The 25,985-nt window shown below is 36.6% G+C and overlaps 1 protein-coding gene across 1 annotated transcript in view; it reads left to right on the top strand.

The window, feature by feature from the left end:
* Positions 1-25,985, top strand: part of LOC117916308 (proteasome adapter and scaffold protein ECM29) — a 117,506-nt gene that overhangs the window by 32,394 nt on the left and 59,127 nt on the right. The window contains exons 4-12 of the mRNA XM_034832264.1: positions 5,270-5,406; positions 5,504-5,594; positions 5,763-5,845; positions 5,965-6,071; positions 14,511-14,663; positions 19,248-19,312; positions 23,897-23,984; positions 24,103-24,181; positions 24,297-24,405. Coding sequence (XP_034688155.1) covers positions 5,270-5,406; positions 5,504-5,594; positions 5,763-5,845; positions 5,965-6,071; positions 14,511-14,663; positions 19,248-19,312; positions 23,897-23,984; positions 24,103-24,181; positions 24,297-24,405 — 912 coding nt within the window. The remainder of the gene's footprint in view (positions 1-5,269; positions 5,407-5,503; positions 5,595-5,762; positions 5,846-5,964; positions 6,072-14,510; positions 14,664-19,247; positions 19,313-23,896; positions 23,985-24,102; positions 24,182-24,296; positions 24,406-25,985) is intronic.

Below are 25,985 nucleotides of genomic sequence, written 5' to 3'. Positions count from 1 at the left end.
ATGAATTTTCCCTTGCTTCTAGCCTTTCCTCATAGGGAATCACATGAACAACGTTAGGTGGGAGCTTCCACCACAAATGAACAATGAAACAGAGCTACCTTATAACCACTTGTAGCCTCCTCAACACCTTTCTCTCAATCCTTTTGATCAAAACCCTTGCCCATTATAAATTCTTCCTTCTCGCAATCTCCTCATCCAACTTTTAAAAGCTCCCAAAAGGATCACCCACTTGCTTGAAGAAATCTTTGTCCCAAAGGAAAATGGAAGACCTAAAATCCTCAACTAAGCATAATTAGCTTGAGCACCTTCTTTGAAACAACCAGTCTTTGGGCCTCAGCTATCCAACATTAGGGACTTTTGCTTAAAAACACACACACCTTCTTGTAGCACCCTGTCCACCTCCCCTGCAAGCTCAAATTCAAACCAAATCCAGGAGCCTCCTAACTAGGACAATGTAAAGTTCCCTTTTTGTCTCTAGTGATACCTTGCCCACTCGTGGAGAACATCCCCTTTAGTCTCCAATAACCTTGTACAAAAACTTATTTATACCATTGTTATTAATATTCTTAAGGGCCACTAAACATGCAAAAGGCTCGAACCTTTGGGGGCCTTCTGTTTTCTGAACTAATTAGATAAAAGTAGTCAAGTTAGCACTTGAGGAGAGGAATAGAGGAATTGATGAAGGATTTGGAAGAGAAGATACTTCAACTGTATAGGTTCCAACAAGTTTCATCAAGCTAAAAAAATTAAATAAAAAAAAACAAAAAACAAAAAAAGCAAGCAAACAAACAAAGAACTAAAATACGGAGGTTAGATTGGTGATTTCTCTATCTTTAAGATTTATTTAATTTTGTTTTTTTTTGGAAAATAAAGTTTTGGGAAAATGAAGTATTAGATTGTAGATGGATGTCAATAGTAAAATAAATTCTCCATTTTGAGGTCTTTAATAGGTTGGAAAAGATATGAAGTGGTTGTTCCCCCAACCTACAAAGAACTAAAAAATCCTAGTGGTTGGTTGGATCTGATGATGTGTTCGATATAAGAAGAGAAATAACTTTCCATGGATACCTATTTAATTTCCTCAATTCCAAAGGTTCTTCTTAGCCTCTTGCCATATCAAAATCGTTCTTACTGAATAATTGTGAAGAACTTATAGAAAAATTTCCCATTTAATCCTACATTTTTTACTCATCTCTTCTTTCCTCATTAGGTTGTTAGGTTATGATTTCCTCAAAACTTAAGGGATTTATGATATTTTGTTAAAAAGCTTTGCTTTTTAATAGGAGTCTAAACTTATTGCCTTGAAGAAAAGTAGCATTTTATCTTTCAAATAGCCAAAGTCCTTGTTACATTCTCTAGGGCTATAACTTCATTGACCTTCGGCTTATGCATGAATTTATGATCCTTCTAATTGTCAAACAAGAATACCAGGTAACCTCTTGATGGATAGCAAAAAAATTTAGATGTTGAAGCCACATATCTCTAAGCAAAAGGGATTACCAGAAAGAAAAAAGGGAATTGAACCTTAATGAAAATAATTAGATTTCCAAATGAAACTTATGTTACATGGGCTAGGGTATGACTATTGGGAGCGTGTCTATCTAGGTGTCTGATCTTTCACATTTTAAATTTTAGGAAGCAGGAACTCAACTAAAAAAAGGGTCTTGAATCAAGGTTCAAAGTATCGCTCGAGTCTGGTACGACTCGATTGAGTTGTATCTGTCGCGCTAAGCTTCGCAACAAGTCCGATACCTAATACATGTTTTGCACTAACTTGGCAAAAAATTGGTAAAACTCGTTTTGGTTCTCCAAAAGTACATTTAGTTAACTCGGATCCATGGTTTAAACCCACAAAACAATCTTCTTCGCTGTCGTTGGATTGAACAACGGTGAGTGGTAGCACTAGGATTGGTTGAGGCATCGTTTTGATCTTGACCTTCTTCTTCAATGTTTACTGCTTACTTGCGGGTCATGACGATGCCATCGAACATCAATATCGTCTTTGTTGATGGTTGGCGATGAATTGGGTGGGTGGGATGACAATGCTTCTACATTTCCTCTTTCTTGGTTTGGAAGTGTTGGTGCTGTTGAATAGTATTGTTTCATTGATGGTCGACAAAGAGTTGGGTCTTTGTTAATGGTTGGCAATGAGTTGGGTGGGATGATGCCTCATTGCCCTTTTCTTGGTTTGGAATTTAGGAATTAGGAAAGTAGCAATTGGAGTAGATTTAGGAAATTTTAACAATATTCCTTTTATGAAATTAAATATTCCTAATGTATGACAATTTATTTATAAAATTAATTATATAGGATATTTATATGGAATTAAAAACATAACAAATTGAAATATGATAAATGTTACAAGTATTAAATATGGATATATAATAATTTTAAAATAGATATGAATATTAATTATTAATAATAAATTAATTAATTTAATTATATAAATATAAAAATTAAATATATAATGAAATGCCATAAAACATAATAATAGAATTTTAGAATGTTTTTAGTATATTGATATATATTTATAGTTAAATATTTAATATTGATTAATTATATTTAATAGTTTAAAATTATATGTTAATGTAACTAAATATTAAATGAAAGAAGTTTATTTTATTAATTTGAGTACATTTAATTGTGTTTAATTTTTTTTTTTTTTACTATTGTAATAATTTTTTAAAATATATTTTAGTTTTAAATTAGTATATTTTGCGTATCGGTCGATACTTGTCCAAGATGCTAAGGCTGATATGCCTCAAGACCTTTTGAGTCAATTATTGATACTGCGACTTTGAACCATGTCTTGAATGGTACTTGAATATGACATAATAAAAGAAAAAAATCAATTAGAAATTCATTGAAACCCAAAGAATAATATATCCTTGATTAAACAATCTCTTTCCATTTCTCTCCCCACACCCTTCCTCTTTTATCCCTATATTTTTAATCTAAGAAAAAAAAAGTCAATATTTAAAGCAAATTAGGAATATCTGACAAGAATGTCACACTCAACCTTTGTTAGGTCGGGTTGACACAGGTACGTTAGTGAAGTTGAAGAGTATAGGTAATAATTGTCATAGGATGAAGGAATCAAGTCACACATACTTTGATATAGTATAGACCCTCTTGGTTTATTGTTGGGACTCAAATGACATTAAAATTAACTCCCAAATACCAATATAGTGAGCCTAACCTAGAAAGAAGTGACATTTCATCCCAAAGGTTTGCTTTCAGGTGAGGCCTATTGGGGCCTGTAATCTATTTACACCCAAAGATCCTCTAGATCACCCAACTTAAACCTAACAAAAATCAAGAATGATCCTAAGACAAGTTCCCTCTTCTTAAGGGAACATGTATCTCAAATCACTATAATACCTTCAGAGGCTGCATAAAACTGAAAAAAGGTCCAATCCTTGTGTTTGGTGATGAGGATGAATCTTGAAGATATATATATCAAGAAAGAGAATTAGTATTAGTTGCATTAAAGTATGATTAGTATTACTTGGAATCAAAGGGATGAATTGATATTAATAATATTATATTTTCTTTCATTGCAAGGTTGCAACCTTCAATGGTGAGACTCCATTGATTTTCTTTTAGGCGAGACTCGTAGAAGGCCTTAGTGAGACTTTAAGGTTTTCCATCTTTTCTTCATTGTTTCTTCTTTCTCTTTATTTCTTATCTTATACTTTTCTCTACTATAAAATTTATTCCTTGTTCCTCTCCTTACACCTTAAAAATAAAACCCTAGTCCACCTACCCTTGAGTGTAGGCAACCATCCTAGGGTTGTCCTACATCATCTGACCTCTTAATTTTATAAATCAAACCTTCTATCAATGTATGCCAATTTCGTTTCTTGAAGCATGACCATGTAAAGAGAAGAACGTCCTATAACTATACCAATCACTCTTTTATTTCTAAAACCCAACTCTAACATTCCAGCATGAAGGATGACCATTTAAAGAGAAGACTGGCCTATAGCTACAGCAATCACTCTTCCGTTGTTTCTAGAACCCTACCGTAACATTCCAGTAGGACTATGTAGTGAATCCAGTGACAGTTGGAGCAGATGTACCAGAATCAGAGCAAGGGGGTAGTGATCTAACATCTTCATTCATGTAATGGCTGAGCCCTAGTTGACCTGTCAATGTCTCTTGAACTTTTCTCACTCAGATCAGTGACAAACTGGGTTGATCTCTTCTAAAGCAGGAGGGACATTCCCATGGGCCTCCATTAGCCTAATTGTAACCAATGTATTGGTTCTCTATTTTTCCAATGAAGTATAAAGCAAATGTATAACCAATTCAATAAATATTGCTGTTTTCTGCATAACCATTGTAGTTGGGGAGGCATCTGGAAATGTGGGGTGGGGCAAAAGGCTACTCATGGAATTGATCATCAACAAAATTGGCAGAGATCATGGTATTTTCAGGTCTTTTCACAGTCAAATCTTTCTTTCTGGCCTTATCCCAATATTCTGAGTTGCCTCCAGTGTTCCCTACTAAGTTTGTCTGGAATTCTCAAGTCCCTTTCAAAGTCAAGTCCTTTGTCTGGTTGGTGGCGCACAAGAAGGTTAATACTAATGACTTGCTACAATTGAGGAGACCCCACAAAGCACTTAGTCCCGACATATGTAAGTTGTGCATGAAGCATGGAGAAACAGTAGATCACCTTTTCTTCCATTGCTCTTTGACCAAGGGGTTGTGGCACAGATTATTTCAGTTAGCAAAGATGGATTGGGTTTCCCCAAGGAGCATATCTGACATGTTTTTTACTAATTTTAATGGTTTCGGATCTTCTAAGAGAGGGGTTGTTTTATGGCAAGACGCGTGCATCGCGTTAATGTGGGTGGTGTGGCGGGAAAGGAATGCAAGGATTTTTGAGGATAAAGCAAGGAATTCAGGGTATCTTTGGGATTCTATTCGTTTTTTGGCTTCTCTATGGGCTTTTTGTTCTAAGGTTTTTAAGGGGACACCTCTTAACGTGTTACAACTTGATTGGTTAGCGGTGTGTAAATAGGTCGTTAGTCTTTTTCTCGTTGTATTTCTTATATTTGATTACTTGTAGTCTTGTTTTTCTTTGGTGGGAGGATTTCTCATCCTTCTAATTGTATCTTCTTTTTATCAATATATTCCGTTATCGTTTCCTATCAAAAAAAAAAAAAAAAAATTGGCAGAGAACATAGCTAGGGATAGCTAGGAGTTCAATTCTTCTTAGTGACTACCTTTTGGTTTTTAATCATCAACCATTTCTTGGTTTCAGGTGATTGGTGAATGTCATTCAAGTAGAATTGATGATGAAGTTGCTGCAAAATATAGATTAATTAGTGGATCTCAGGACAGTGCGATATTTCTTGAATTTTGCCTTCATACAATTTTGTATCAACCACCAGCTCAAGGGTCTGGAATCCAGCTTTCTATGGAGCAGTAAATTGATCTTTGAACAATCCTTTTGTTGTACCTTAATTTTTTGTAATAGCTTACTCTTCCTTTGCAGTGGAGGATGTCCAGCTGGACTTTCAATTGCTCAAAGCAACCGTGTTACTGGAAAGCATCCATTGAAAAGTGATGATCTTTTAATGAGAAAGGTGATTGTAGGCACACCTTTAACATATCTTACTCTGGGGATTTTTCATGGTTTTTCCAATCTGTAATGTTTACTCTGTAACAATCACCTAAAAGTTTATTTTACCCAGTGTCAAGGAGCCAAAACAACTCAGGAGTTGTACTTTGTTTCTTTAATTTTCTGTCTTCAGTTAGGGATCCTTAATGTTGTTGAGAATATGGAGCTGGCTTCTGAGCTTGTTTATCCTCTCTATTTGGTTGCTTGTGCAGACTGGTACATTTTAATTTCCCTTTGTATTAACTTTCAAACTGAGCTACTTTTCTTTTTTCCATTTCATATCGTATTTTTGTTCTGTAGACCTGATATGTTGCTTAATCATTGTTATGTTCAAGGCAAGAACCTGTTGTTAAGAGAGGAGAGGAGCTTCTGAAGAAGAAGGCTTCTGGTGCTAATTTAGATGACACAAACCTTATAAACAGACTATTTTTACTATTTAATGGTATGGAATGTGTACTTATTTTGTTTTGACTGAATAGATACTTCATTTTTATTATTTCTTGTTATTTTTTTTGTTTAGCATATTCCTTGTGTTTGCCTTTTCTTTTCTGTTTTTATTAATATCAGATATCCCTTGTCATAGTGTTCAGTTTCAGGCATCAGGTGTATTTAGGATATTTTAATTATAAATCTTATAGGAAGTGATGGGTGACTCCTAATTGGTGATAACTTATCTTTATTTACATGAAGTTAATGAACTTTTCAGCTCTGTATAAATGGTGGGAGAAAATGTGTACTTCTGTTAACCTACTTGTTGAAGTGAAATGTTTGAGCATAAACTTGGGTGTGACTATCTCTTTTTCTTTTATTTTTTTGAATTGGAAACAGGAATTCATGAGTTGTAAATCAAAGGCACAAAAGGATGAGGACCCTTTAAGGTCAAGGCACTAAAAAAGAGTTATAACTCAGGGATGCATGAAATCCCCCGCAGCCTATAGCAGTGAGGCACCTGCTTAGCCAACTTATTTGTTATCTACTTGGCTGATGAGAAATGGAAGTCTAAAAACCCAACTCTCTAGATCGTCCATTGATTTTTGCAGAATTGATCATTCAATTTCTAAGGCTTGCTTCTCTTGTGAGACACATGAAATAATTGTGCCCAGGTCCCTTTCCATAAAAAAATGATTGATGCCCAGATGCATTGTCTGAGGCAAGTCTTCTCACATGGCTGGGGCTGGCACCCATCTATGGAAGGTTTGGACTTTAATAGAATTGGAGATGAGGATGCAGCTAGTCTGGAGGAGGTATTTTCAGAGGAAGAGGTCTTCAAGGCTCTTTCAAACCTGAACGGGGACAAGGCTTCGGGTCCAGATGGTTTCCCCCTTAGTTTCTGGCAATTTTGTTGGGAGTTTGTCAAAGAAGAGGTTATGGGTTTTTTGATAGAATTTCACGAGCGTGGCAGATTCGTCAGGAGCCTGAATTCGACCTTCCTGGTCCTAATCCCAAAAAAAGCAGGTGCCGAGGACCTTAGAGACTTCAGACCGATCAGTTTGGTGGGCGGATTGTATAAACTGTTGGCAAAAGTGTTAGCTAACAGGCTTAAGAAGGTAGTGGGCAAAGTGGTGTCTTCAGCTCAAAACGCCTTTGTTGAAGGAAGACAGATTCTCGATGCTGCCCTCATTGCCAATGAGGCAATAGATTCTTTGTTGAAACGAAACGAGAGTGGGGTGTTATGTAAATTGGACTTAGAGAAGGCATACGATCACATAAACTGGAATTTTTTGTTGTTTGTATTGCAAAGCATGGGATTTGGGGAGAAGTGGACCGGGTGGATCTCCTGGTGCATCTCTACAGCAACGTTTTCAGTCTTGATCAATGGCACTCCGGAAGGCTATTTTAATAGCTCAAGGGGGCTGCGTCAGGGGGACCCCCTATCCCCTTATCTTTTTGTGATAGGAATGGAGGCCCTTAGTAGGCTGATCCATAGAGCAGTGGGGGGAGGGTTCCTATCAGGCTGTAGAGTCAATGGAAGGGGTGGGGATGGGGCTTTGGTCTCTCATTTGCTGTTTGCCGACGACACTTTAGTGTTTTGTGAAGCTTCTGAAGATTAGATGGTTCACTTAAGCTGGTTGTTGATGTGGTTTGAAGCCATATCAGGTTTGAGAATCAACTTGGACAAAAGCGAAATTTTGCCGGTTGGTAGAGAGGAGAATTTGGAGACTTTGGCTCTCAAGGTTGGCTGTAAAGTGGGCAGGCTGCCTTCTTCTTATTTGGGGATTCCTTTGGGGGCGAACCACAAGTCTGTGGCTGTTTGGGATGGGGTGGAAGAGAGATTTCGGAAACGGCTGGCCTTGTGGAAGAGGCAATTCATTTCCAAAGGAGGGAGAATCACTCTAATTCGGAGTACATTGTCAAGTATGCCCATATACTTGATGTCTTTACTTCGAATGCCAAGAGTGGTTAGTCTAAGGTTGGAAAAAATTCAAAGGGATTTCTTGTGGGGAGGGGGTGCTTTTGAGAGGAAGCCTCACCTAGTTAATTGGGATACCGTTTGTATGGACAAAAGGAAGGGGGGCTTGGGAGTTAGACGCCTATCCACCCTTAATAAGGCCCTTCTTTGCAAGTGGAATTGGTTTTGCGAATGAAAGGGAGAACTTTTGGAGGCATGTCATTAGTAGGAAGTTTGGGGAGGAAGAAGGGGGTTGGGTTTCTAGAGAAGTTAGGGAGTGTTATGGAGTAGGATTTTGGAAGGAAATAAGGAAGGAAGGTGCCTTTATGCAAAATAAAGTCGTTTTTTCAGTGGGGAATGGTAGAAGGGTAAAATTTTGGAAAGATAAATGGTGGGGGAACTTTGCCTTATGCAATTCTTTTCCCTGCTTGTATGCTTTTGCCTCCTCTAAGGAGGCTTGGGTAGAGGAGTTTTGGGATTCTTCGGGAGAGGAAGGGGTTTGGAGTCCTAGATTCTCTAGGCCCTTCAATGATTGGGAGGTGGAGGAGGTGGAGAGGCTTCTTTTGACAATCCGAGGTGCAAGGCTTATTCCTCTTGTGGAAGACAGAATGATGTGGAAAGTGACTTCGAATGGGATTTTTTCAGTTAAATCCCTTTATAATGATCTATCTTCAAGAAGAGCTGGTCTTTTCCCTCATGGCTTGATTTGGAGCCCTAGCGTGCCTTCCAAAGTGAGTTTTTTCGCTTGGGAGGCTTCTTGGGGTAAGGTGCTTACTATGGATCAGCTTAAAAAGAGGGGGTGGGCTCTTGCTAATAGATGTTTTCTGTGCTGTGAGGAAGAGGAGTCTATTGATCATATTCTTATACATTGCTCCAGGGCAAGAGTTTTATGGGAGTTATTGTTCGCCCTTTTTGGAGTGTTTTGGGTCCTCCCATTTTCAGCTAGAGATACCCTTATTGAATGGAGGGGCTTTATGTTGGGCAAGAAGCATAGAAAGGTGTGGAAGGCAGCCCCGTTGTGCCTTTTTTGGGTGGTTTGGATGGAAAGAAACAGGATTGCATTCGATAATGAAGACTTTTCGGTTCATAGGTTGAAAAATTCTTTTGTTTGTAATCTTTGGGTGTGGACAAAGTCAGTTATAAATGAAGGTCCTCTTCCTTTACTTAGTTTTTTTGATTGGCTAGGCGCTAGATGAGGGATGGTTTTGTATCTTCTCTTCTTTTGTTTGTGCCTTAAGGGGCCTTTTGTATACTCCTTGTATGCTTTTGGGTTTTCCTCAAGGTGCCCTTTTCTAATATATTTCTGCATTTGCCTATCAAAAAAAAAAAAGTCTTCTCACAAGGCTAGAATCTTTGCATCTATAGTTTGTCTGACCTGAGTAGGCTTGGAAAAGCCTCTAACTACTCTGCACTAGTGGTACGGAAAGAACCAACTATCTCTATTTATTCTAGGTTTCCCAAGGAGCATCCATCTGAGTTACACAAGGCAACTTATTGGAAGGGGTTTCTGCTTTGCACTCTCCTCCTGACTCTCTTAATATAGAAACAAAGTGCTCTTCAAATTGACATGATAGCACTCATTGGATACAAGGAAAACATGAGAAACTGATTTGGAAAGATAGAAAAGGAAGTACATTATGTTGCAGAATCACTTTGCAAGCCTCCATTTGTCCCTTGGCATTCCTTCCTAGCCAAATCACCTATCTAATAGCAAGTATAGGCACTCGCCAGAGAACCCTGGCCTCGGAGTGTATTCTAAAACTCATAGAATCAATGACTATCATGTTAGTCACATTTCTAGGAATGGTCCAAGATCCTAGCAAGCTCAAATAACATGTTCCAGAATCCCAAAGTTATAGTACAATGAAGGACTATTTAATTGACTATTTCACCACAATCTGGACAAAGCATACAATGCTCATAGATAAGGGCTTTAAAAGTTTCGTTTAAGTGCAACATATCCTTCTTGTTTTCTTGTGGTTCACAAGTCAGGCAAAAGCAGTAACTTTAGGTGGTCATTTGGGATTTCCAAATAAATTGGTTGGAAGGAAAATAATTGCATCACCAATCATGAAAAAGTATCTCAAGGAGAATAGACCTAATGCTATCAAAGATCACATTCTCTCATCAGGAAAAGACATTGAACCAATAGAGGTCATCAGTCTACTGTTATATGCCTATCAGTAAATAAATAAATAAATAAATAAATCTCTTGGTCAAATACATTAAAGACTAAAGATGAAGATTGGTCTAGAATGAAAGAGGTGGAGAATCTTTGAACTTCACAACCAGAGAGAGGTTGGGATACTGGAATTAAAGTGGCTGATCTCCCTACCACAGGTTTTCCCGAAAACGAATATTTGAACTTGTCACCAACTGAAAAGTGAATGTACAGAGAGAAATCAGGGAAGCCTGGGGAAACTGCTTTATATAGATGGTGGAATGGCTATCAAATCATAATGCTGGCATCCCATCCATTGGGACCAATCATATACTTTTTTAATAATCCTGTGCCATAAAGAGTCATCCCCTCTTAAACATCTGCAGAATCACATCCCAAGCCCAATCTCCCTTCATACTTTGACCTACACATGTGACTTTGATCTACCTTCCTTGCTACTCGACCATTGGAAGTCTTGTTTGATTCTCTCAATCCTAGATGTGGCCTTGATAGGGATCCTGAAAACTGATAAATATTTATGAATATGAGCTGAACTAGATTGTACAAGTGTAATTTTTCTTTGTGATGCTTTTAAAGGTTTGAAGCCAAACAAGGATGCTTGTAAAGGTCAGAAATTCTTTTGCTTGTCATCTGTTGTGATCTTTCACATGGTCAGACATGAGTTTGGGTTCTCATACCATTGGTTGATGTTTGAGGACTAGCTGCATTTTCTGGTGGTTGTGTAAGGGCTAGCTGCCTTAATACTTGGTGATTTGAGGCCTATTATGTGCGTCTGCCATGCTTAGTTATGGTTAGCTTTATATATTAGTTTGTTGCTACTTGCATACTTCATAAACTCTCAATAGTTGTTTGGGTTGTTCCCTGTTCCACAGAGCCCTTGAACTTGGAAGTGCCAGTTTGATTTATAGTAGGTCTTTGGTAAAGCATCTGAACTTTTGTAGTGATTTGCTATGCTAGTGTTGATATGTCTTCATTTGGTGCATCTTGTGCTCTAAACAACAAGAAACTGAGAGAGAATTGTTTGAGTGAAAAATGTTATTTCATTGATTATGAGAATGAGATACACGCACACTACTTATAGGCCATACAAGGCGCTACAAAAGGAACAAAATAATAAAAAAGAAATTGAATAATTATACAACCAACTTTCCTAATTTACAGAGTTGACTAGGCCTATATTTAAACATAAAATACAACTACGTAATCCTTAGAGATCAACAATAAATCTTAGCCGAATATTCTCATTTCCAATAATCCCTAGAGATCAACAATAAATCTCAGTCGAATATTCTCCTTTTCAACACTCCCCCTCAAACTGGTTTGAAGATATCTTCCATAGCCAGCTTGCCTATTAATTTCTTAATTGTTTCTTAGATAGTCCTTTTGTAAGAACATCTGCAATCTGTTAATCAATTGGTATATAAGCTATACAAATCTGTTCGTTCTCTACTTTCTCCTTGATGAAGTGCTTGTCTACCTCAACATGCTTGGTTCTGTCATGAAGAATAGGATTATATGCTATTGAGATTTCTATTTTGTTATCACAATATGCCTTTATCGGAGAGGGACTTGAGACCTTCAGTTTGTCTAAGATTCTCTTAACCCACATCACCTCACAAATTCCATGGGCAATTGATCTAAATTTGACTTCAACACTACTTCTAGCCACTACAGCTTCTAGGCACCACATTTGCTTTTTACTATGTCAAGTAACAAGGTTTTCTCCAACAAAAGTACAGTAGCCAAAGGTTGGCCTTCTATCGGTTTTACTCCAATCTTAATCTGCATCTATATATATTTCAATTTGTAGGTGACTATGCTTTTCAAACAGTAAACCCATACTTGGTGATCCCTTTAAGTACCTTAGGATTCTATACACCACCTCAAAGTGTTTTGGACCTGGTGAGTGCATAAATTGGCTTATCATGCTCACTTCAAAAGCTATATTTGGGCGGGTATGCGATAGATAAATCAGTCTACCAACCAGCTTCTGAAATTGTTCCCTATTCTTCACATCTTCAGGTTTAGCAGATTGGAGCTTCAAATTAGGTTCAATTGGTGTCTCTACTGCCTTGCAACCGAGTATACCTGTCTTTCCAAGAAGATCCAACACATATTTTCGTTGAGAAACACAAATGCCCTTTTTACAATTGGCAAACTCCATCCAAGAAAATACTCTATGGATCCCAAGTCCTTGATTTCAAAGTCATCAACAGGAACTCTCTTGAGTCTTTTGAGCTCAACATGATCATCACCTGTTAATATTATATCATCAACAAAAACAATCAAAATAGCAATCTTTCCTTCTTTTGAGTGCTTATAGAACATAGTGTGATTTGCCTGACTTTGTGTATATCCGTGACCCTTTACAACTTTCTCATATTGCTCAAACCATGCTTTGGGAGATTGTTTGAAGCTATATAAGGATTTTTTTTAGTCTACACACTTTCCTTTCACCAAGATGTTTTTCAATGCCCACTGGCAGGCTCATAAAGACTTCCTCTTCCAAATCTCCGTTTAAGAATGTGTTTTTAACATCTAGTTGGTGTAAGGGCTGGTCAAGACTAACGACTAAGGATAGCAAGACACGGATTGAATTAATCTTTGCGATTGGAGCAAAAGTCTCTTGGTAATCAATATCATGTGTTTGTCCAAGTCCTTTTGCCTCTAAACACTCCTTGTACCTTTCTACACTTCGATTAGCTCTACACTTAACCGTAAACACCCATTTGCATCCTACCGTTTTCTTCTTCCTTAGTAAGTTAACTATCTCCCAAGTCTCATTTTTTTTTTTTTGAAAGCATTCATCTCTTCCTGAATTGCTAATTTCCAATTTGTATTATCTAAGGCTTGCTGAATGGTTCTTGAGATAAACAGGTGAGAGATTTTTGAGGTGAAAGCTTTATGAGAATTAGAAAGCCTGTGGTAAGACGCATATTTAGCAATGGAGTGTTTTGTATAGATTCGATCTCCCTTTCTAAGTGCTATAGGTACATCAAGATAAAAAATAGTAGGGGTGGAATTTGACAAAGAAGGATTAAAGTTACATGGTTTTCAGTAGGCTTCGAAGGAGGGGTGAATCCAGATGAGACTTTAGACAATGTGAGAGGCTAGGATTTCAATTTGAGAGGAAAATAAATGTGGAGTTTACCGAGGAATAAGTCTTGGTAATTTTTTCTAAATTCAGAAATAAAGTTCCTGTTTTGATACCATCTAAACAACAAGAAACTAGGAGAGAATTGTTTGAGTGAAAGATGGTATTTCATTGATTATGAGAATGGTATACATGTACACTACTTATAGGGCATACAAGACACATAAAAAAGAACAAAATAATAAAAAAGGTGCAAAATAATTATACAATCAACTTTCCTAATTTAGAGAGTTGACTAGGCCTATATTGAAACATAAAATACTGCTAAGTAATCCCTAGAGATCAGCAATAAATTTCAGCCGAATATTCTCCTTTCCAATAATTCCTAGAGATCAACAATAAATCTCACCCGAATATTCTCCTTTTCAACATGTACCTTAACTTTTCTATTTGGAGAAGCTGAATGTGTGTAATACTGACTCTGAATCATCAGTATTCTGTTCACTACTGTTAGGTTAGAAGGTTCAAACTACCTGATGGAATCATCAAAGAAATTATCTCTTGATGTGAAGGGGGGAGTTTGGGTATGCAAATGGGTCACAGAAGAGTCTGGAAGTTTTTCAATTCATGTTAGGAGAAGAAATCTGGTTATTTGATTGAGATGTCATAGTTAATCTTATTTATGCAGCTTGTGATTACCAGTACCTTTATTTTTGTAAGGACTGCTAAAGAGGTCTAGGATGCAGTATGAAGGTCTGAGAGCGGGTGTGGAAGCATCGAAGTGAAATTTAGAGTTTATTGTACCTTGCAGACTCTTCCAGGAAGGGTAGAGAACTGTCCCTAATGCCTCTAAATAAATATCTAAGACTTCTATAGCTGGAAATCTTTCAAATCCAAAACATGCTCAACAGTCTCTAATTAAGGAGCAAAGGAATAGACACCCGTACTGAATAATTGTCGCATATGCCCATAAATCACAGAAAGATTATCTGAATATCACAATACTATATGCTAGTTTGCTTAGGCAGGAATTTGTTGTTGAGGAGTTCATTTATTTGCTAATAACAATTTTAGCTCTTGGCTATTTTAGTTAATCTCTTGGTTATTAGTCATTCAGTTTTTGCATTGGTTTGACAGAAGCCCACACTGGGGGATTGTTTCCTTTTTTTTACTCCATTCCTACGCATTTTTAGTTCATAATTGGTTTTATTTGCAGGGACTGCTGGTACTGAGAATATTGCTCCAGAATCTAAGGTAAATCCTGGGAATTCTGGTTTAAGAGGAAGACTGATGTCTATCTTCTGCCGGTCAATTACAGCAGCCAATAGTTTTCCATCAACTTTACAATGCATATTTGGCTGCATATATGGTAAGCAGCATTTCTCTACAGAAAAAAGTTTAGACTTTTGTTTGTAGAGTAAAACACTTGACTAAATATTGGTGGTTCACTATGATTCTTAGGATTGTTTATCATGCTATATCACTTTATCTATTGACATTGGATTACGGATAATCTGTTTAGAGAGAACAACTCAAGTCTCCAAATATGATATAAAATTGTGTTCTATATTTGTTAACCTACCAACTTTCCCAAAAGCTTAAGTTGTTATGATGTAAAAATGTGCCTTTTCCCTAGCCAATTTCATTTGAAAGTCGAAAATCCTCTCAATTGGTTGGTGACTGATAGAAAAGTAAATATAAATAATCTACTTTAGCTTAGGAGGCCTTATCAAGTCATTAGCATGATCATTGTGTTTTGTGCTTGAGGAGTAGGGAACTTTTTGGCCACCTCTTTCTCCAATGTTCCCTTGTTGTAGAGTTATCATAGTCTCTTTTTTAAAAGTGGTAACCTAGGTAGTTCAAGGAGGTGTTTCTAATATGATGCTCATGTCTTTTTTGGGGGTTTTTACAAACCCTTAGATGCATGGCTCTATGAGGAGGGAGCCATCCTAGCAATCTTGTGGGTTATTCGTTGAGAAAGAGATGCTAAGGTTTTTCAAGATAGGAGGACATCGTCATGTGAATTGTGAGAAAATATGTTTTTTCATACGTCTCTTTGGATGTTGGTTACAAAGGAGTTCTTAAGAGTTCCCCTTAGCACCTTTTTGAGGGGTCAGACTTCTTTATGCTTCCTAGATAGTCAGTGGTGGATATAGATGTTGAGTTGGTTCCTTCGCCAGCTGGTGTTAAATTTGATGCATGTTATGTGGGAAATCCAGATGAGATGGTTATGGAAGGAATATTTTTTTTTTTTTGATTGGCAAACACACAAAGAAGCATATATTAGCAAGGAGCCCCAAAAACAGGCCCAAAAGCATACAGGGAATATACAAGAGACGCCCTAGGGCACAAAAAGAAGCAGAAATACAATACCAGCCCTCACCTAGCACCTAGCCAATCAAAAAAACCGAGTAAAGAGAGAGGACCTTCATTTACAACTGGTTTAGACCACACCCAAAGATTACAAACAAAAGAATTTTTCAACCTATTCATCGATAGCTCCTCATTGTCAAAGGCAATCCTATTTCTTTCCTTTCACACCGTCCAAAAGATACACGAGGGGGCTGCCTTCCACACCTTTCTGCGCTTCTTGCCCATATTAAAGCCACTCCACCCACTAAGGGTATCTCTAACCGAATAAGGCAGGACCCAAGAAACACCAAAAATAGCAAATAATAATTCCCATAACACTCTAGCCTTGGAGCACCGAATAAGAATATGATCAATAGATTCTTCTTCCTCACAGCAAAGAAAGCATCTGTTGGCTAAACACCGACCCTTCTTTTTGAGTTGATCCAAAGTTAATACCTTACCTCAGAAAGCTTCCCAAGCAAAGAAACCCACTTTAGTAGGCACATAAGGATTCCATATAATGTTGATAGGGAATTGAACACCTCTTCTTGAAACTAAAATGCTATAAAGAGATTTAACTGAGAAAATCCCATCCTTTGTCTCTTTTCACAACAAAAAATCTTCCGCAAGAGGATTAAGCCTCCTCCCCTGAATTATCACAAGTAATCTCTCCACCTCCTCCACCTCCCAGTCATTAAAGGGCCTAGAGAATCTGGGACTCCAAATCCCTTCACCTCCAGAATGATCCCACATCTCCTCTATCCAAGCCTCTTTATAAGATGCAAAGGCATACAAAGAGGGGAATGAATTACAGAGAGTGGAGTTCCCACACCAATTATCTTTCCAAAATTTCACCCTTCTACCATTCCCCACAGAGAAGCCCACCCTGTTTTGCAAAAGAGCACTTTCCTTCCTTATATCCTTCCAAAAACCAACTCCAAAAAGTAAGGGTAGATCTAGCTTTTGAGTTTGGAGTTCTTGCTTTTTGTGAGGGTCTCAAGTTGTAAAAGGGCTGGGGAGTGATCAATCTAAGGGTGTGTATGGTATGCCAGAATACGAATGAGAATGGAGGTAAATCACAATACCATGTAAAAGAGAAGAATCAAAATATGATAAGAGTGAGTTTGGTTTCCATGAGAATAGATCTTTGATTCCCATTTCAATTTCTGATAAGTAATTCAAATGTAGTAATGAATAAAAAATGGATTGAATTTCCCATTCTCACTTCCTATTCCAGCATTCTAACTTAAAAGAGTTTGACCTGTGGTTTTAGGTATGCTACTTTTGTTGTTTATTTTCTATTTTTTAAAGTAACTTTACTCTTTTTCTTTTATCAGAACAAAAACGTATTCACAAAAAATATGAGATTACAAGAGAAGAATGAGAAATCTTTTCTTAAATTACAAAACCTGATAAAAAATAGAGGAAAAGAAGTATGCTCGTATAAACATCAACATGACTCGAAATTGCTATTTTAACTCCTTGTGATCTACATATCAAAATCCAATCAAGTTAAATAACGTTGAGAGGAATGCCATTGAAAGTTATAGTAGCAGATGCCTAAAAAAATCAATAGAAATGGATTAGATCCCATATCATCTATGAAGCTCTCCACTTGTCTTCAAAGATCCTCACATTTCTTTCTCGCCATACTATTCAAGTCAATGTAAGACAAGCTATTTGCCATAGAATTGTGCCTTCAATAGTGCTCTTTAAAGCCCTAAAGGAAATGTTCAACCTGTCACTGATACATCTAGGAGGAACATAATCTAATCTGGCTAGTTTGAATAACTTGTCTCGTATCTCCAAAGTTGTTAGACAATGTAAAAGAAGGTGATCTATTGAATCTCCATTGCACATACACGAAGTGCAACAATCTGGACTAAGAGTTTTGAAAGATCTTCTCACCTTAAGTAAGTCATTGGTATTAACCTGCTTATTGGCCACTAACCAAGCAAATGCCTTGAACTTTGATGGGGCTTTTGATTTCATATGAATTTTGATGGAGAGAAGAAAATTGGAATTAATTGATTGGATAAGGAAAAAGAAAGATTTGTTCGAAACAAAGCCGGAAGATGCTAATGACCCAACTCTCACATCTAGGGAAGATAGTGATAGGTTTACACCATAGAGAATGCACATGAGACTTTCAAGATCTTTTATCGTCAAATTGATGTAGATTCACCTGAAGTTAAAGTTCCAAGTTACAGGGGAAGAGAGTATAAGAATAGATGAAATAGGAGAAATTTTAATTGATGTAACTCTATAAATAATAGAAAGTTGAGAACCTAAAGGTTGATCCCCTCACCATAAGTCTTCTCAAAAATGGATCTTTGTCCATTATCCACTAAAAAACGGGTATGACTAGAGAAATCTTGGAAAGCCTAAGCAATGGATTTAAAGGGCAACAATGCAACCATTTTACTAAAATGTTAGTGTCCAAACCTTTTGGATCTGTCCCATAGATGCTCAAGATAACCTTGTGCTAAAGAACTATACTCTCCATAGGAAACCTCCAAAGCAAGTTCCCTAAGAGGGCCATGTTCCTCAAAGATGTTCCCTTGAAACCCAACCCTTCTTCTTCCTTAAGCTTACACACTTGGATCCAACTAAACGGATGATCTCTCTTTCCCTCCCTAAATCCCGACCAAAGAAAATCCTTTTGCATTTTCTCAATCCTTGTTGCCACTGAGGATGAGATCTTGTACAATGAAAGGAAATAACTAGGGATGAACAACAAACAAGATTGAATTAGAGTTATTCTTCTACCTAAGGACAAAAATGTTTTTTTTTTTTTTCCACCCATCCAATCTCTTTGAAATTCTATCTATGATGGGATTCCGAATGATGGTAGCCTTAGGATTTCCCCTTAATGGAAGACCCAAATAGGTTAAAGGCCATTTAGAAACTTTACATTCTAACATGGAAACCAATCTAGAAATTTGATCCCAACTCATATTGATTCCTAACAACGTGCTGTTGTGTAAATTAATCTTTGGTCCTGAAATGGGCCCAAAAATCATTAGGATAATATTACAATTTGCAACTCTTTTGCATTGACATTAGAAAAAAAGATAGTGTGTTTTGCAAGCTAAAAATGTAACACCATAGTTTTACTCCTCCCTAGTCTCTGTGAGGAACCTTTCCAGAGTGCCACTTTCCTTTGCTCTTATTTGCAGTCTGCTTAAAATGTTTGTTGCAATGGTAAAAAGAAAAGGAGAAAGAGGATCTCATTGCTTTAATCCTCTTGTTGCTTTAAACCATCCCTTGGCATTTCCATTCATTAAGACTGCGGAACTTGTTGAGGACAAACATCCCCTCATCCATGATCTCCATTTAGTACTTGTCTAGTGGATGGTCCAAAAATTACACATTTTTTTTTTTTTTTTCATATTCCACTAATCATCAAAGAAGTGTCTTATCCCAATCAATGGGGGTCGGGTTAATGGTGTAGCTGACTTGATTTTTTTTTTTTTTTTTTTTAAAATATAGTTTTTATGTTGGTATAAGATATGTCATTTCCACGTTTTGTGTTGTGAAAGTAGTTTCAAATTTGTATTGTGATGCTTGTTAATAAAAAGAAAAATTTTGTTTGTGATAGGAAGTGGTACCACCTCAAGATTGAAGCAGATGGGAATGGAATTTACGGTGTGGGTTTTCAAACATGTAAGGGCCTTAGAATTTGTTTCATTTCAATTTTTATTTTTTTTTATTTTTAATACTTAGCAAACTGATAACTTGCACATGAGAAAAGAACGAATGAATATTGATTTTGATTTCACAAAAAACTAATTAATTATTTGCATCAACACATCAGAAAGTTAGCAGACACAAATTACTATATCTTTTGAAAATCTTATCTTTATTCCTTTAAAATGACATACAATTGATCATCACTGTAATGGAAACCACTTAGACCAGAAAACTAAGTAATTAATTATTTGTATCAACACATCAGAAAGTTAGCAAACAAAAATTATGATATCTATTGAATATCTTCTCTTTATGCCTTTAAAATGACATAAAATTGATTATCACTGTAATGGGAACCATTTAGACCATAAAGACCTTTAAAGAAATCTGTATGAAGTCCTAGGATTGCTTTTTACACTCCATTTGAGAAGCTTTTCAGATGCTACCTATCAAAGGAAAACAAACTATAAAAAAGGCCATAAGAGGATTAAATGATGATTCTTCCAGGTCAAAATTATTGGCACAAAACCTCTGTTATATATGCAGAATGCAAAGGCTCCAGCCTTATGAGTTCCCCCACTATGTGCAAATAGATTATTTTCATGCTCCTTTAATACAAAACAAAAAATTATTAATAGAAGAACAGAAAATAAAAGAAGGATGCTAGATTGTTAAAGGAGAAAGAACAAAAACAAAAAACAGTGATTACAAAGAAATATGACTGTCATCCTTTCCTTGACTCAGATGCATGATCTGCATGTCTGGCTATATATCTTAATAAATGACATGAAAATTCTATTTAGAGCCATTATCCAATTAAATACTTAAACTTAGGAGGAGCTAGTGAAATGTTGATCACCTTTTCCAGGAGAGGTTTTGTTGGGTAGAGGCATTTTGTCCTTGTAATGACCTCTCAAAAAGGAATTGGGACTGTCGAATATTATATTGGCTATTTTCATTTCTTTACCATTTTTCTGTTATTCTTCCTCATTCCTGACTCCTAGAATCCTACTGCCTCTTGTGCAACAGTTGTTATAGTAATGTCATCCAAAAATGACACAGCATGCACAACACGTGTCATGGTAATGCCCTCCAAAAATATGACTTGGAAGGATGCATTTGTCCCACAATGAAGCTTTATGCTTATGTTCTGGGTGCCTCCTTGTGGGGAATCTTTGGATGGCATTACCATGCACAACATATGTCATGGTAATGCCCTCCAAAAATATGACTTGGAAGGATGCATTTAGCCCCACAACGGAGCTTTATGCTGTCAACTTGGCCTCTATACACTGTGATATTGACCACTATACAAAATAATTAACTGTCTTACCTTTATGTTTCGGGTTTTGCTGTATGTTCTGGGTGTCTCCTTGTGGGGAATCTTTGGATGCAATTTTTGCAAAATATTTCTCTTTTGTTGGAAGGAGCTTCATATGTTCTTGTATGAGGTCCAAAAGCTGTACCATTTTGCAGCAAAAAGTAGTTCCTGCTCCTGTGTGCTAGGTTTTGAGCACTAATGTCTGCACCATTGTTCTTTTCTATAGTTAGGATAGTGGATTTTTGTTTTGCCAGTTTAAAGGTGTTGCAGTACTTTCGTTATCTCATTTCCTTTAATATGGTTTGTGGTTGGTTATCTGTATTGTTTTTGCTTTTCTTTTCTTTTTCCCGAACTTTTTTTTTTTTTTTTTCTGTTGATTCTACACTTGAGTTGGTTGATTTCCTTTCATGGACAATAGATAATCCGATCATCCATTGAAGCTATTGGGGATTTGAAAGTTTCATTTGCAAGGTAGAGCAGGCCTATATCATGATGAAGATCAATAAAATGATTGTGTCTTGATTGGCAATTGTCAACTGTCATTCGCTTTCCTGTCCATGTGTGGCCATGGTGATTTGGTAGAATGGTCCCCCCAAGTTAAACACCATTTTCCAGAATTGTGCTAGGGAACTCCAAGGAGAAGGATACTGGTAGTGCCCTGAATTTAGATTTTCTGTCAGTATATCTTGATGATATGAATGATTCTCTTGTTATCAAGGTATCCCCTTGGTAGTAGGGATGTTCCATGGAAAATTTTTGCTCAAGATTTTGGTTTGATTTCTAAGTATCAGATATTTTTAGATGATGGGAAGCCACTGTATGATACCTTTGTTCTGAGATGATGCTATCCAGATACATCCAAGAAGCTCCATAAATATCAGGCAAGCCCTTCAATGTGGTTGAAGTGCCAAGTAGAGTTCTTTCATTCTTCTTTGGAGGAAATTCTTTTCATCCTTGGTTATCAATATTCAGGAATTAGTAGTGGCAGCCAAATCTAAGTAGGCTAGGTTGGATTGGGATCTTTTTGAGGTTGGGGTTCATAGGGAGGTTCTTGTCTTTGGAGGAATATTTCCATGTTTAGTTTATTTTACAAAATTGGGTTGGGTTTCTTGTCCATATTGTATGATGCTGGAGGTTTTGGTTTGACCTTTCATGTCAGCACTTATTTTTGTGTCAGTTGTTTGGTAGATTTTTACCATGTTTTAAAACTAATGATTTGGTCTATATTGTTTATCTCAGATTCAAAACTAAAGTTATTTTTTACATTGATGTAAGCCTTCAGGATTGGAATTCCATTCTCCAGAAAACATCTTGCTTCTGTGGTGTAAGCATAGAGCATTTCAGTGTTAGGAGGTTAGAGACAGATGACTGTTTTGCAAGTTCTAGATCTCCATGGTCGGATCATTTCAAGGTGTCTGATGGAGGGATTTGTCGTGGAAAATGTTATTTGAAGACCCTCTCATGTTTATGTTGTAGAAAATGTGATTGGAATCATTAAAATTAATGATTTGTTAGCAGGAAGCGGATGATCCTAATTGATGTCTGGTATTCCTGGATTTTGGAGTGTTTTTATGTGCTATTTTTTGTTTTCATAGTTCCTTCTCTTGTTATGCCTCTTCCTGAACAAGCTTTTATGAAAGAAGGATGGAAAATGAGAGGCCCTGAAAGATAAAAGGTGGTTGTGCATTGTTGAGAGCATTCATGTTATAAATATTAGCAATAAATGGAGAAAATCATTTCTTGCAATTATACTTTCTAGATTAAAAGATGCCTATACATTGTTGGAACTAATGGGTTTAGAGTCATATCAATGAATATGAATTGTCATATTGCTACTACTGCTTTTGTAGAGTTGTTCTTATATAAAAAAAATTGAGAAGAACATTTTCCCTTGTATTACTGATAGATAACTTTTGAATTTAACTGTTACTATTATTTAAGTTTATCAATTGATTTAAAAAATTTGATGCATGAGTTATAATTTTAGATTAATAATTTACTTTAGAATGGGGTTAGTACTAAGGTAGCAAAGGCTAGAGATGGGTGGGACACAAACCACTATCCTGTATGGCTATTGTTTGCTTTGACTCTATTTGTCCTCACAGCTTTAGAGGGCATCTACACATTCTAGTGGAGCCATCGTTTGTGAGTGCTAAGAACTCCTCTCCCTGGCGAATCAAATCTCCCTGTACTTCCCGAAAGGTTTGAATTTGATACCATAGGTCAGAACCTGCTGTCCTGTGTAGATATTGTCAATGTGAGTAAGCATGCTAGAGAAGTCAACTCTTATGGTTGCCAAAAATTTCTTTCCTCACCCCTTGACGAATAGAGATCTCACTTGACTTTTTTAACCCTGGGTGCACAAGGTTCTCTTGGTAGTGAAGTCCATGAAATCCTAGGACAATGCTAAGATAGTCCCCTGGTTAGTGGTTTCTGTTGGCAAAAGAGGCTTAGGGGGAGGGAGTGGTGGGTTTGGGGTTGTTGCTGGAGAGCTGTACTGAGTATGGCACTAGACTTTTGTTCAATTCTCTAGGAGGAATCTGATGTGCTGTGGTTGGAATCTGTTGACTGAATTGTTCTCCTCTCTAGCAGATGAAATAATCAAGGGTAGAATTATAATGGTAAACAACATCCTCATTGAATTATTTTTTACCTTTTATCATCCTTGTGGACTTCAGCCATTTTTTGAAACAGGAATCAGGCTGCAGGGATCTCTACTAAAATTTTGCCCTCATTATATGTCCTACATGCCTATTGATAAGATGTACTTGATGGGTGTCTCCAACAAAGAAAGACAAGACAAAGTCCTATTTAGACTCACATTGGATATACATGTCAATCTGGCCTAGGTGATAGAATGAGAAAAGGAGATCATTTAGCTGTGTGCCTATTTCCTAAGATCTCAGGTTTAGAATTTGATACTTAAATAAACAACAGTACAGGACATTTGTCTGCATCCATGTAATAAAGGTTACAAATCACATGTTCCAGTAACTTTCAAGAATATCAGGCACTGACAAGTTAGCTTCTATGTTGCCTCAAATATCATTATGTTTGCTTGGAGAGTTTTCTTATCAATTGCAAATAGAAGTTTAAAGAAAACAAAAGGAAATGTAGCTTTATTTTTGTATCTTGTTGTCTCATCTTTAGATCTTATTTTTATTTTTATTTCTTATTTTTTGCTTTTGAACCTCTTATTCTCTTTTTCTTATATCACTTTTTATTTCTTGATGTAGGCAAGAATAGATCAGTTGAAGCTTATGGGCCCTGTCATACTGAATGGAATTTTGAAGTCCTTAGATGGCTATTCAACTTCAGATTCAGGTTTGCTCTTAATGGAATCTATGCTCTTTGAATCTTGCTCCTGTATTCAATAATGTCTTGCTGCTAGTGGTTGGAATCTATATAAATATATATTTATCCAAATAGCTATTTCATGCAGATGCTATTGCTAGGGAAACCAAAACCTTTGCTTTTCAAGCAATTGGTTTGCTTGCAAAGCGAATGCCTCAACTTTTCAGGCATTTTCCTCCTTAAACTATGTTACATTTGCTTAATCTTTTTTACTTGGCTTTTATTTTTAGTTATTTTGTTTTTTAAAATGGATAATCTGAGGGCCATTGCCTCCTCTCTTAGAGATAAGATCGACATGGCCATTCGGATTTTTAGTGCATTGAAATCAGAGGCTCAGTTTCTTCGCCCAGTTATTCAAGAAGCAACCATTTCCCTTGCTTCTGCATACAAGGTAACTCAATATTTCAACTCTCTTGTGGTTAGATAGGGTGTTCATTTCCTTGCTCTCATGTAATGCCAACTTATTGGCAAGGAAGGAAAACTTCTTATTTTCTTGTGTACAACAAATAGTGCATCTCCATCAATATTGGTTGCAAATCATAAAAGTATTTTGACCATGAATTTTGTTGAAAAATGTTTTGACTTTTTTAGGAGCTATTTTCTAGGATAATTAGTGGTGATAAGTCTGTTTGGTAGACCTACAAATCATGGATAGTTATCTCCTATTTTAAATTAGTTTCCTCTTCCAAGTAGGATTACTATTGTAATAAATTCTACTTCTATATGTTTGTAAAGTCTATATATATTCCGTATCAGTTGTATTCATTTTTTTTTTTTCTGTATCAATAGCCTTTTAAAACACTGTATAGCATGATTGGTCATTTCAATGAAACTTGATATTGGCCACACATACTTTTCTTTTCAATGGAAAAATAGATGTGGGATGCCATGGATTCAAATGGGGAAAACTTGGCTCAAAATTTTGGGATAAGAACTAAAATTCGTGAAATGAAATAGGGCAGCCAAAGCGTGACCTAATATTACAGTCTGTGAAGGTGTCTATGGGAGGAACCAAACCAGTATTATGCTGTTGAATGGCATTACACCAATGATAGTGCTTGGTATAAGAAGATGCTTGAAAAATATAGGGCTTAGATTAGATGAAGCTAAGAGGGGAGTTATTGGCAAGGGCCCTCTTTCCTCCTATCCGTGGACTGTTTGCTATATTAGGAGAGAAGAGAGCAAGAGGAATGTGATGATTGGAGGACAACAAGTCAACTAATCAACAGAAAACTCTGCTTTGATTTCTATAACACCTAAGCATGCCTTGACAAGTGGATAGAAGGCTTTCAAGAAGGGAGAACAGAGGAGTGACAAAGTTTGGTGCAACTATTGCGGCCAGCCAAGGCATACTAGAGAGACACGTTGGAAGCTTCATGACAAGCTTGCAAATTAGAAGAACACAAAATTTTGCAACAAGAACAATCATACTTTCCTAGAAGGACAAGATTATGTAGTGAACTAGTGTTCTTCCTAATCCATTGAGGATGAATTCATGTTGTAACATCGTAGATTCGAGCACCCTAAGGATGAAATCATGTTGTAACATTGTAGATTAGAGCACCTTAGTTTTCCTTATTTGGCAAAAGTTGTTTCCTTTGTTATTCAAAATAAGTCTTTCTTTGTATCAGTGCAAAAGTTGTGAATTATCAAAACATCAAAGAGCTCATTTTCCATCATAGCCTCATGAAACTGGACCATTTGTTCTTGTGCATATAGATATTTTGCGCCCTTCACATGTGACTAAAATTTCGAGAACTAGATGGTTCATTACTTTTATTAATGATCACACGTCTTTATTGACCCTATTTGCTTAAAGAAAAATCTAAGGTGAAAGAAGCTTCAGAAATTTCCATTCCATGGTAAAAAACCAATTTGGAATACTTCTAAGAATAGATAATGGGAATGAGTAATTTTCAAATATCTTGGGGAATTTTTTGTCAGAAAATGGAGTTGTTCACCAATCATCAT

This window comes from Vitis riparia, chromosome 6 (genome assembly GCF_004353265.1).
Source record: "Vitis riparia cultivar Riparia Gloire de Montpellier isolate 1030 chromosome 6, EGFV_Vit.rip_1.0, whole genome shotgun sequence".
Taxonomy (NCBI): Eukaryota; Viridiplantae; Streptophyta; class Magnoliopsida; order Vitales; family Vitaceae; genus Vitis; species Vitis riparia.
The sequence above is the reverse complement of the archived record's forward strand: the minus strand, read 5'-3'. Positions and strand labels throughout refer to the sequence as shown.